The sequence below is a fragment of the Sycon ciliatum genome, chromosome 11, assembly GCF_964019385.1.
Source record: "Sycon ciliatum chromosome 11, ocSycCili1.1, whole genome shotgun sequence".
Taxonomy (NCBI): Eukaryota; Metazoa; Porifera; class Calcarea; order Leucosolenida; family Sycettidae; genus Sycon; species Sycon ciliatum.
This window is the reverse complement of record NC_088653.1, coordinates 184,296-197,420: the sequence shown is the minus strand read 5'-3', so window position 1 is coordinate 197,420 and position 13,125 is coordinate 184,296. Positions and strand designations below refer to the sequence as shown.

General features: G+C 49.7%; 1 protein-coding gene across 1 annotated transcript in view; it reads left to right on the top strand.

Moving 5' to 3' along the window:
• LOC135827294 (slit homolog 2 protein-like) overlaps positions 1 to 13,125 on the top strand; it is a 190,935-nt gene that overhangs the window by 45,290 nt on the left and 132,520 nt on the right. The window contains exon 6 of the mRNA XM_065339819.1: positions 4,726 to 4,797. Within this exon, the coding sequence (XP_065195891.1) occupies positions 4,726 to 4,797 (72 nt within the window). The remainder of the gene's footprint in view (positions 1 to 4,725; positions 4,798 to 13,125) is intronic.

Sequence of the window (13,125 nt, the reverse complement as noted above, 5' to 3'; positions counted from 1 at the left end):
GATCTACATAGTGAGCATCTCTGTGCTGAGCTGTCACGCCCTTTTTGATAAAATGTGGTTTGGCCAGTGTCTTGTCCCACGTGCTTAGCATGTAGGTTGAGCGACACGCGCTTTCCCACGTAGGTGACATGCCTTCTTGGCATGGCATATCATGTGACCCAACGCCGGAACCTGGTGAGGTAAGTTCTCGCGTTGTACATTTCCTGCAAGTGCTTCACTTCCTGGATATGTGACTCCAGGCTTTGTGCAAAATCACTTTACAACGACGTTCTGGAGGGTTCCACGATGCCTCCTTGCTTCGTGCAAGGAGGGAAGAATAACATGACATTGTATAACAAGAGCTATGTGCAAGAAAGAATGTGTGTGCATAAATCAAAACCGTCACCGCGCAAAAGGTCAGAGTATCATGCAAGAGGGACCAAGAATGCAGCAGAACTTACCATAAGGAGCCACTGAACTATGGCAAGTTGAGTGAGCGGGCTCCCCAACGTGACCCTCATATACTCACATTGTACACTGACGTGGGTGAGCGGGCTCCCCACGTCCCAATTTGGTCTTTCTTTTCCATGTCTTTCTTTCTCTTTCTTCTCGAATGATTACGTACATCCATTCTGCTTTTCTGCTGACTGGCTGCTCATATTCCAGTTTTACCTGTTCTTGTAGTTCCGGGTAATACCTCGTACCATTCTAGGCAATGATCACGCCATATTATCTCTAAATTGCGCTATAAAAGAAGCTCTCGCTCTCTCTTTTACTGCCGTCGAGACTCGGTCTCAGCTCTCTGTCTTGGTTTACTTTGAGCTCGGATTTGAATGACTACTCACAAGGTAAAACTAACAGTCTTTGTCTGTTGATCGTGTGGGGTGGAACTTGGACCAAGCCAGCTATATTGGTTGGCCCCTGGGATGTGCTGGGCTTGTCGTGAGGCCACACGTCTATTCAGTCGTCGCTCGTAGTGATTCTTGGGTCCGGTCACTGGGAGCCAGGGATGCGCCACATTAAAATTGTATTGCATTTTCATCCATTGTGTTTCTTTCGACGGTAAAAGAGGCTTCATACACTACTCTCGGGATCTCGGGGATTACAAACAAAAACTCCCGGTAAAGTGACGTTTTTTTTGTTTGATACAGAATGTTCCTGAAAACTCCATGCATTACCCTCGAATGTCCCTATATTTCTTCAAAACATTACGCTGCGCACTTGCACTTCCGACTATGCACGGCACTTTCAAGACCTGACCAGCCTAGCCTGCAAGATCTGCACTGACTTTTCGTTTGACCTTTGTTTTCCATTCTCCTCCTGCGCCCTCGTCATTTGTTGTTATAATAATAGGAATGGAGACACAATCAAGAGTTTGCGTTGCTGTGTGGCGGGGGCCAGTGGGACAACAACGCTATTTCCATTTCACTAAGTCCCCATCCAAATAGCAAAGGGATATCCTGCTACAGCCGACAATCACAGGTGATACGCAAAGAGGAAATGGCATGTAGGATGAGCGCAATCAGATCCTACACAGAGAGGTTGCGTCTACCTGATCGTAACGAGCAAGACGTAGAAAGAAAGTCAGAGCCCATTGAGAGAATGGAAGACGGTGTCCAGATGTCCAGAGCAGTAACTGGGTACCGTCAAGAAGTGGGACCCTAATAGTTGGATGTAAAGGGTTACGTGCATTGGATACATTGACAGCCACGCACAGTAAATGGAGCAGCAAATTGTCCTACGTTTTCAGAGCTGCCCTACAGTGTCTAAAGGAAAATCATGTATCCCTCTATAACTTACAAATGTTCTATAGTTTTAGGAAGCGCAGAACAAAGATGATATGGCCTTTAGATTACTAATTGAATCCATGAGTCATTCGCCCTTTGTGGATAATTCTCTTAAGAGAGCATGTCTGAGAATACCAAAGTATGTGTGCAAGTGAATCTCTCCGATTTCGCTCAAAATTTGCAGGTAGGTTCCCTTTGGGGTGTGGATCGATTATGCAAAGCCCTTGAAAAAGTTTCTGAAGGGAACCTTGAAATTTGCATACCCCTCAAAAATGGCCGAAATATCACATTATTTATGGGTCTAGAAACGAGTCACGCCACAGCGTATACGAACAAGCTATGAACAAAACTCCATCAAGCCAACATTGCCTCACCTTAGAACAGTTCCTGGAGCAGTACCGCTTAGCCACGCCAGCATCCCAGAAGACGAGGTCCATCACCCCCTGACGCCACAAATGATCGTCTTGAAAATAGCCAATTTACAAGCGCTGGCAAAACAGCCAGCTACGTCCTCAATTGGCCAGAACTATACACCGGCAGATAGTAGAACACCTCTTCTAGCGCTGAGGACATGTCCCCCATCTTCCTTTTGGGGTTTTCTTGAAATAAACTTTTTTGAATTTTTCCACTCGACCATGTTGAAATACGGCCAAAGTCATACCTGCGCAGGAAAGCTCGCCACTCCGCGACGTCTCCTCAGCAATTTCTACTCCAACACTACTCCCAAGGCCGCAGAACAACGTGTAGTGTTGACTCTGACAAGGAAAAGCAGCGGTGATCACTTGTCACTCCAAACGACAAGCTTCTCCTTGCGCCACCAATAATTTTTTGTGCGACTGTTGCTGCAAAAGTGACTGAAGGCCTGAGCGCAGTTTTTGAATTTTATTGCAAGATGCACGGTGAAATCACGTGCCTTGTGACGCAAGAATGCCAAGTCCCGTGGCCCACGGCTCACGCGATTTCAGAGTCACCTTTGTCAAGTGCGCTTGTTACTCGCCTTGAACGCCCGTTGGTCTGGAAGTGATCACACTTGTGTTGTTACGGCGCTCAAGAACACGCTGACCGTGTTGTAGGCCTACGAACCGGGACTTTCCCTTACCATGTAGGTCGAAGACCAGTGAAATGATGATGAAATCACATTCTTTATGACGTAAGAAATCTCTCATGCAGTTCACGCGACAAGTGCGTGCAGCCAGTGCTGCTCGTGTGCCAGTCAACACAAAGGGACCGAGCTAGTCGCTTTTGGCGAGCATCGACATGAAAACAAGGGACTTTTACTGTTGGACTATGTTCGGGATTGCAGGAGGTAAGTGTGAAAGACGAATAACTCTCCATGCTGTACGGGGCATATTCCAACGGCTTGCTGCCATTGCAACACTCCTAGGACAGTTTGTGGGGGTTCTCAGCAGTTCAAGCAGGAAATGAAGCTCATCTTACCTCTGCCATCATGGTCTGTTCCGAGTAGCGTTCCTGGCACATTCGCGATCGATGGCCGCGTAACGTGATGCAGGAAGCGTCATCCTACGTCACAGAGCACGCGATCTCACCGTGCATCTTGCAATAAAATTCAAAAACTGCGCTCAGGCCTTCAGTCACTTTTGCAGCAACAGTCGCACAAAAAATTATTGGTGGCGCAAGGAGAAGCTTGTCGTTTGGAGTGACAAGTGATCACCGCTGCTTTTCCTTGTCAGAGTCAACACTACACTTTGTTCTGCGGCCTTGGGAGTAGTGTTGGAGTAGAAATTGCTGAGGAGACGTCGCGGAGTAGCGAGCTTTCCTGCGCAGGTATGACTTTGGCCGTATTTCAGCATGGCCGAGTGGAAAAATTCAAAAAAGTTTATTTCAAGAAAACCCCAAAAGGAAGATGGGGGACATGTCCTCAGCGCTAGAAGAGGTGTTCTACTATCTGCCGGTGTATAGTTCTGGCCAATTGAGGACGTAGCTGGCTGTTCTGCCAGCGCTTGTAAATTGGCTATTTTCAAGACGATCATTTGTGGCGTCAGGGGGTGATGGACCTCGTCTTCTGGGATGCTGGCGTGGCTAAGCGGTACTGCTCCAGGAACTGTTCTAAGGTGAGGCACTGTTGGCTTGATGGAGTTTTGTTCATAGCTTGTTCGTATACGCTGTGGCGTGACTCGTTTCTAGACCCATAAATAATGTGATATTTCGGCCATTTTTGAGGGGTATGCAAATTTCAAGGTTCCCTTCAGAAACTTTTTCAAGGGCTTTGCATAATCGATCCACACCCCAAAGGGAACCTACCTGCAAATTTTGAGCGAAATCGGAGAGATCCACTTGCACACATACTTTGGTATTCTCAGACATGCTCTCTTAAACAATGACAGATTCTACTTGAAAAGCATTGACATTTCCAGAACCTTCAACCTTATAGCACGCACTTCCATTATTTCTGCTCTATTTCTTCATGTATGTAACAAAGATGGCGGTTGCCAACATAACAAAATATTAACTACACGAACGATAAAAAACGGGTTTTTTGTACCTTATCTACCGCCATTATCCACCAACGACTATGACTCTATGAGTCCCTGGGGAAGTCCCCGTTTAGGTATACTGTTTAACGTCATATTCAGTTCTCACGCAATTTGTTCAATTCAAGCCAGTATATTTTTCATGCTTGTGTGGTTAGTTATTTTTCTGCAGTGTCAAATAAAGTAACTTCAGAAATTGCGTTTTCTTAGCTTTGCAACAAACCTCATGCTTGACAATGGAGAGAAAAACGACGGAAACTATAATTATGTTACAGTGGTATATGTGAACTGTGCAACCTAACCAAGTTGCATATGAATCATGTTGTGGTTAAGAGTCTAGGTTATTCCTAAACCAGGGTCATGTTTCGGCCTGATATATTTGAACCACTATACCCTAGACTCGGTGTTTTGTGCACTACCCGAAACTAAGCAAGAACAAAATTGTCTTTGTGCTTTGTCGTTTGTAGACTTTTGGGGAATAATCAGATCCAGAATTTAAGTGACGGTGTGTTCTCTGGTCTAACAAACCTCCGAGTACTGTAAGTATTCTCAACTGCACCACTGAACGCAGAGAATAGAGATTATACCTGTGTGTATATAGAGTACTGCTGGAGTTGTCGACGCTGTGTGTAAAATGCTTTGTTATGAAGCCTCTGATTCTCGTAAGTGTCAGGAACGAGTGACCACACGTCACGAGGACAACTACTTTTTCCTAACTGTATATGTTGGAAAAGAATTCAGGTGGACACACCCATTCCCATACCGCTGCACATCACATCCGAACCAGTTCCGTTATTTTTACAACGTTTCGGCACTTGGCCATTGTCAGGTAATAACAATGAATACCGTAGAAGCCACACAAGAGCAGTATATAGAGGCAGAGTGTAGCGCCAAAAAAGATGCGAATTATGTCACCTAGTATGCAGAAACGGGGGGACAGAGAGAGAGAAAAGGCGCAACTAGCACATCACAGAGGAGAAGGCAGCGCGCATTGTGCTCTGTGAACGGCGTTACACAGAGTGTAGCGCCAAAAAAATAAAATAATGATGCAAGTTATGTCACCTCTATACAGAGGGGGAGAGAAGGTGCAACTGTGCACATCACGGAGAAGAAGAGCGCGCTGTTGTGCTCTACGAAGTGAGGGTACATGCCAAATGATTATGGTGTTGATTCTAGCACATTACAGGAGGGGAGCACGGAGGCCCATGCGCCAATGCACTATGAGGTTAAACTTCCATGCCAAACTGTTACCACCAGAGACGCGACGAGGCATCAGGAACAGAATGGATTTGATTAGTGCCGGCAATGCAAATGTAAACATGATGGTCGGGCTTGTTTGGATTGCAAATCTGGCGTGAGTGAGAAATGTCGGAATCCTCACAACATCTCGTTAATCTTGCTGGACGGCGATGTGGGTCCTCTGTTTCCAGTGAACCACGTGGTATTGTCCAATACCGGCGGTGTTGGTAACTCGAGCCATACCCATAATGCTGTTTTTCGGATGGCAGCTGCTGATGAGAGTGCACATGTGGGTGATGATGACCTTTCAACAGTGTCAGGGGCTGTTGTTTCTCGTTGCTATTCCATGGCTGGACCTTTGCGTGCCAGCGTCCCTGTCACATTGGTTCCTGACAGTAACGACCTTGATGCTGTCCATGGCGTTTGTGCTGCTTCGTCATGTGCATCAATTGCGCGTGATGGTGGTGCGGTTCATTGTGCTCAGCCATTGGCAGAGTCTTCTCCAGAGGAACATGTTCAAGATCGACCCTTGTCCCTGGTGTGGATGACTGCGGCCATGTGACAGCCCCTCGTGAAACGTTTTGTGTGGGGAATTTGACGGCATCTGAGACTATGACGGCTCTTTCCACAGCATATGACAATTGTGTGCATCTTGCTCCGAATGCATTTCAAGTGCCTCGCGGAAATGTTGGCCGGAGATTTATAACAACTATATCTACTTATTTCAACTGTTTTGGTGATGCAGGATCATACGCTGACAGCGCGATGATGGTGGCAGCAGTATTTCAGATGCTGATGCTGCAGGGTCCGCGCAGTGATCCTCCTGCTCATGCCAAGCTCCTGGACAGGCGTTTGAACCAGTGGTTTCATGGTCGGATTAATGAATTATTGTTGGAAACAGAGACCATCCACAATCTCCGAGCGAAGTCCAGTACAAGGGGTCGAGGTCGTCCTGATGATCTTGCACGAGAGTTTGCGGATTGTGTTTCATCTGGGAGGCTATCGGCTGCTCTGCGATGCCTTGGTGCTGATCGTGGTGGTGATCGTGGTGGTGATCGTGGTGCTGATCGTGGTGCTGATCGTGGTGCTGATCGTGGTGCTGATCGTGGTGGTGATCGTGGTGGTGATCGTGGTGCTGATCGTGGTGCTGATCGTGGTGGTGATCGTGGTGCTGATCGTGGTGGTGATCGTGGTGCTGATCGTGGTGCTGATCGTGGTGCTGATCGTGGTGGTGATCGTGGTGCTGATCGTGGTGGTGATCGTGGTGCTGATCGTGGTGCTGATCGTGGTGCTGATCGTGGTGGTGATCGTGGTGGTGATCGTGGTGCTGATCGTGGTGCTGATCGTGGTGGTGATCGTGGTGCTGATCGTGGTGCTGATCGTGGTGCTGATCGTGGTGGTGATCGTGGTGGTGATCGTGGTGCTGATCGTGGTGCTGATCGTGGTGCTGATCGTGGTGGTGATCGTGGTGGTGATCGTGGTGCTGATCGTGGTGCTGATCGTGGTGGTGATCGTGGTGCTGATCGTGGTGGTGATCGTGGTGGTGATCGTGGTGCTGATCGTGGTGCTGATCGTGGTGGTGATCGTGGTGCTGATCGTGGTGGTGATCGTGGTGCTGATCGTGGTGGTGATCGTGCTGGTGATCATGGTGCTGATCGTGGTGCTGATCGTGGTGGTGATCGTGGTGCTGATCGTGGTGGTGATCGTGGTGCTGATCATGGTGCTGATCGTGGTGGTGATCGTGGTGCTGATCGTGGTGCTGATCGTGGTGCTGATCGTGGTGCTGATCGTGGTGCTGATCGTGGTGCTGATCGTGGTGCTGATCGTGGTGGTGATCGTGGTGCTGATCGTGGTGCTGATCGTGGTGCTGATCGTGGTGGTGATCGTGGTGCTGATCGTGGTGGTGATCGTGGTGCTGATCGTGGTGCTGATCGTGGTGCTGATCGTGGTGCTGATCGTGGTGCTGATCGTGGTGCTGATCGTGGTGCTGATCGTGGTGCTGATCGTGGTGGTGGAGTGCACAGCATCAGTGATGGAATTGACGGTGTTCCAGTAATCGATATATTGAAGCAGAAGCATTATGAGGCTAAGTCCGTGTGCGACGAGGCTCTGATAGCGGGACAGCCGCCTCCTCCTCCGCATCCCATCTATTTTGCTTCGCTGGGGCGCCGTGCTATCCGACAGGCAGCGCTAGGCACACAGGGTGCAGCGGGACCCAGCGGTGTGGATGCTGAGGCCTGGCGTCATATGTGCTCCAGTTTCACGGACCCTTCGGATGGGTTGTGTGATGCGCTTGTTTCTTGTGCCATTAGAGTGGCCACTGAGCATATTGATGCTGGTGCATTGATGGCGTTCAGTGCATGTCGCTTGCTGCCCTTGGACAAGCGGCCCGGTGTCAGACCAATTGGCATCGGCGAGGTTGTTCGTCGCATTGTGGGGAAAGCAATTGTGTCCATTGTGGGCCCTGCGGTTCAGCAGGTTGTTGGCTGCTCCCAGCTGTGCGCCGGTCAGGACTGCGGGGTGGAGGTGGGCATACATGATGCCTCTCGTGCACAAAGCTGAACAAGCCGGGACTATCCAGTCTTGGTTTGCAGATGATTCCGCAGCGGTGAGTGTGTTGCGTAGGCTCCGTCGTTGGTGGGACATCTTGGCAAGTGATGGCCCAGCTTATGGATATTTCCCAAATACATCAAAATCGATTCTGGTGGTGAAGGAGCGTTGGTCTCGTGAGGCAGTTGAGCTGTCCAGCGACACCAGTGTCATCATTACGTGTGATGGAGCTCGGTACCTGGGGGCAGCCATCGGCTCAGCTGACTTCAAGGAGAACTTTGTATTGACTAAGGCCCAGGAGTGGGCTGAAGAGCTAACTCAATTGGCTGATTTCGCTCGCTCGCAGCCCCAGGCAGCATATTATGCATATGTCTCGGGCTTGAGAAGTCGCTGGGCTTTCCTATGTCGCGATCAGTCTGTTTCTCCGTCCCAGTTCCAGCCACTGGAAGACGTGATAAGCACGAAGCTTATACCAGCAATGACGGGTCGGCCACCGCCTGGCACAGTGTTGAGAGAAGTACTCGCAATGCCCTGTCGTTTAGGTGGCCTGGGCCTGGTCAGCCCGATGACTTTGTGCTCCCAGGATGAGTCGTCTGTCGCCATCACAGCATCTCTCTCCCGGCGTATCGTGGATCGCGTTTCTGATATTGGGAATTCTCTGATTGGCCTCCAGCGGGAGAAGCCGAAGAGGAAGAAGGAAGTACGTCATAGCCAGGCGGAGTCGGCACAGCGTATCAGCAATGATGCGTCGGACGCCTTGCGACACACCATTGTCCTCGCCCATGAACCTGGCACCTCGAATTAGCTGACTTGCTGTCCATTGAAAAAGTATGGCTTTTCACTGAGCAAAGCTGAGTTCATGGACGGCTTGTAGCTCCGTTATGGTTGGATGCCGCCTAGGTTACCAACTCATTGCTCTTGTGGACGGGACAGTGGTATTGACCATGCCTTGTCATGTCCCCTTGGTGGCTTTACCCTTATCCGCCATAATGAGATCCGGGATGTGACAGCCTCTCTCCTTCAAGAGACCTGTCACAATGTCTCCATCGAGCCACTGCTGCAGCCACTCACTGAAGAGAGAATGAGATACAGGTCTGCTATTGTGGAGGAGCATGCGCGGCTTGATGTAGCGGTCAGTGGTTTGTGGGGCAGTCGTTTTGAGCGTAATTTACTTGATATACGGATTTTTATTCCTCATGCACGCTTAAATCGATCTGCAACACACACCACTGTCTATCGGCGCCATGAAAAGGAAAAGCGACGATGCTATGAAGAGAGAGTGAGAGAGGTAGAGCATGCGACGTTCATGTCTGTTGTGCTGTCGGCAAGTGGTGGCATGGGAGCGGAAATTGAGAGCGGAAAGGAGGAAGGAGCAGTACTCCCACGTAGTATCTTACATCAGATGCCGTCTCTCATTTGCCCTGTTGCGATCATGCATCATGTGTTTGCGGGGTTCACGGGGTCTTTTCCGTGAGCGATCGTTTCGGCATCCGGAGTCTGCTGAGCTGGTTGTTGCTGAGGCCCAGGTTGCTCGCATGTGAGAATCTATAAATTGCAGCAAATTATTTTTATTATAAATACTGGACGTGGATATTGAATTAAACTGTACTCAGTGACTCTTTACATTTTACAGGCTACGTTTTATTAATATTGTTGTAAAGCTTTCCTTTTGATCTTGTCTCTTAGTGTTGTGACCTTTCCACAATATTGTGTGGCATTGTTTAAAAAAAGTTACCCAGAGTCACCCAGTTACCCAGAGTCACCTAGTTCAAGAGTACTCAGAGTCACCAAGTTACCCAGAGTCACCCAGTTACCCAGAGTAACCCAGTTACCCAGAGTCACCCAGTTACCCAGAGTCATCCAGGTACCCAGAGTCACCCAGTTGACCAGAGTCACCCAGTTATCCAGAGTCGAGAGTCCACTAGTAACCCAGTCACCCAGTTGCCCAGTTACCCAGTTGCCCAGTTGCCCAGTCACCCAGTTACCCAGTTGCCCAGTTACCCAGTTGCCCAGTTACCCAGTCCCCCAGTTACCCAGTCACCCAGTTACCCAGAGTCACCCAGTAACCCAGAGTCACCGAGTCACCCAGAGTCGCCCAGTCACCCAGTTACCCAACTACCCAGCTACCCAGTCACGGAGTCACCCCGTCAGCTAATGGGTCTCATCTCACCCAGTCAGGTAATGACAATGCATTTTGCCTAAACCTGCTGACAACCTTACGCTGCCACTGTGTGTTCAATGTGACCGCGCTGAAACCATACGAAGTGAAAGCAATTCCTGGGCGCCGCCAGCCGCCTCAGGCGCCTACAACTGATTCGGACGGCAACACAGGGTACATTGTGGAGGAAATCTTGGATCACCGAGTATGCAAAGGCACACCCGAGTTTTGGTTAAGTGGAAGGGTTATGACGAGACAACCTGGGAGCCAGAGAATTTTCTCAAGGACGAGTCCGGAAGAAGCATTGCTCCACTTGTGTTCTTAAGTATTTCATTCTATTGTGTTTTGCACAATCGAGATGAGGGGGATGGTGTAACCGTCACACCTTCTGCACACCTATGTACGCGCCTATCACTGCACACCTATGTACGCGCCTATCACTGCACACCTACGTACGCGCCTATCACTGCACACCTATGTACGCGCCTATCACTGCACACCTATGTACGCGCCTATCACTGTAATAGTTTTACCTTGACACTTCTTGCTTGTCTTATGGTAACACCTTGTGTTCCTACTATTCTCACTCCTGCGGTTCTCACCTTTCTTTTGCTTTATAACCTCTGGTTTGAACATCATTCGACGAATTCTCCAATCAATCAAGTCTATACTGTTACACTGGTAGCTTGAGGATGGTTGAGATCATCGTTTGCCCTTTGACGTGCCTTGTGCTCCTGGCCGCTACTGCTCTGCTATACGCCGCTTTCCGTGAGATCCGCCGCGCTCGGGACAACGTGGCTGCTACAGTTGGACGACATCAATTAACTGCTACACCAAGCTCAAGTCCTCCGGATCTAGCCCCGTGTCGATCGCGTTCTCTCTCCCAGACAAGCCCGAGCGTCAAACGCGTTACCAGAGAACCGAATGTTTTCCATGGCAACCCTTCCGAGTTCAAAGAATGGGTATTTACGGTCGAGTTAGCCTTGAAGTGCTCACCTCAAGGTGACCCGGAGAGCCAAGTTAACTTTGCGGCTAGCTACCTCGCTGGGAATGCGCGTCTTTGGCTAATTTCTTCCCTGGAAGCAGGTGAGCAATTTTCGGATTGGCATTCTTTGAAAAGCGCCCTAGCGCGAGTGTATGGCCCGCACTATGATGGGGAAAGAGTGCGGTTGGATATGTTCTCTATCCAACAGCGTGGGTCAATTGAATCGTACGTAACGGAGTTTTCTCGGCTAAGTTTACAGGTGCCGGAACTTGACGAACTCTCCAGAGCCTTGCTATTTGTCAACGGCCTGCACGGTAACATGCGGACCTTGGTAGTGAAGGAACACCCCACTACACTGTCAGCCGCCGTTCAGTCAGCGCTAGCAGTCGCCTCAGACAGCCGATTTCAGCGCAGACCACCACTGGCGACCGCGCCGGGATTCGCACCACCATCAGGTAGCAAAAAGCTAACAAAACTAAGCCCCGAAGAACGTGAGACATTACGAGCCCAGGGGGGCTGCTTCGCATGTCGTCGACCAGGCCATATGGCCCAGAATTGCCCGCAGCATCGAGATCACCCAAACGGTGGACGTCAGTAAGGCCGATGCGATTACTGACGCAGCAAGAAAAGGCATCACCTGCGTGTAGTGTGTGCTCCGTCTCTACCCGTAACCGATTCAGTAGCCTCGCTGTGGAGGATGTTGACGATGATGCTGAATGCTCCGAAGCCAATTTCAAGCGAGATGTTACACCAACTATTGAGGCCCAGGTTACCAGCGTCAATGTGGAAACGGAACATGAGCTCCTGCGTGTAGAAGGCAAAATCAACGGTCGTCGCGCGCTTATGTTAATAGATTCGGGCTCGACCCATGATTTCATTGCCGAACAGTTTGCCAGGAGAGTTAACCTGCCAACCGAAATTGGCTCGGAAAACCTGAATGTCACGCTGGCTGATGGAGCATCAAGCTCGTTTCCCATGGAGACGACCCATGAATTGAAGGTTATCGTAGGCGACTTCAGCGATAACCAAACCTTCACGGTGTTCCCCCTTCATCGCTACGACGCTATATTGGGGAAACCTTGGTTAACGCGTAACAACCCAGACATAAACTTCCGGACGAATGAAGTCAGGTTGAACTCGAATGGTTTGCCTTGTGCGTCGCCCAGTCAAAGCGAACCGACCGCTCCTGTGGAGGCGATGTTCATATCTGGTCGTCAGGCTAGGCATGCCCTTAGGAGTGGAGACGAAGGTGTTCTGGCGTGGGTCAGCGTAGAAGACGGCATTGGCAAGGAACCTGCCGACAAATCCACTCAGAACGAGCACCCAGATCTCAAGGCCATGTTCCGTGACTATGACGATCTTTTCCCGGATGATCTGCCAGCTAGACTCCCACCAGAGAGGTCTGTAGACCACGAAATCCGCCTGGAGGAAGGCTCATCACCCCCATCGCGACCTGCCTATCGCCTGCCCAGGCCAGAAATGGAGGAATTGAAGAAACAGCTCACAGAACTCTTGAAAAAGGGTTTCGTAGAACCAAGTAAGTCCCCCTTTGGTGCACCGGTGTTTTTTGTCAAGAAAGCTGATGGTTCGTTACGCATGGTCTGCGATTGGAGGGAGCTAAACAAGATAACTGTTAAGAACAAGGCGTGCTTGCCCAATGTGGATGATTTATTCGATACCGTACAGGGCGCTAGGTACTTCACGAAACTAGACCTCCGATCAGGGTATAATCAGATTCGCATTCAAGCTGAGGACGTGCCCAAAACCGCGATTAACACTCGCTTTGGGCATTACCAATTTAGGGTCAAGGGATTTGGTCTCACCAATGCACCGGCAACATTTCAATCCATGATGAATACGATTCTTCAACCATATCTGAGGGAGTTCGTAGTCGTGTTCCTAGATGACATACTCATCTTCAGCAAAACGTGGTCG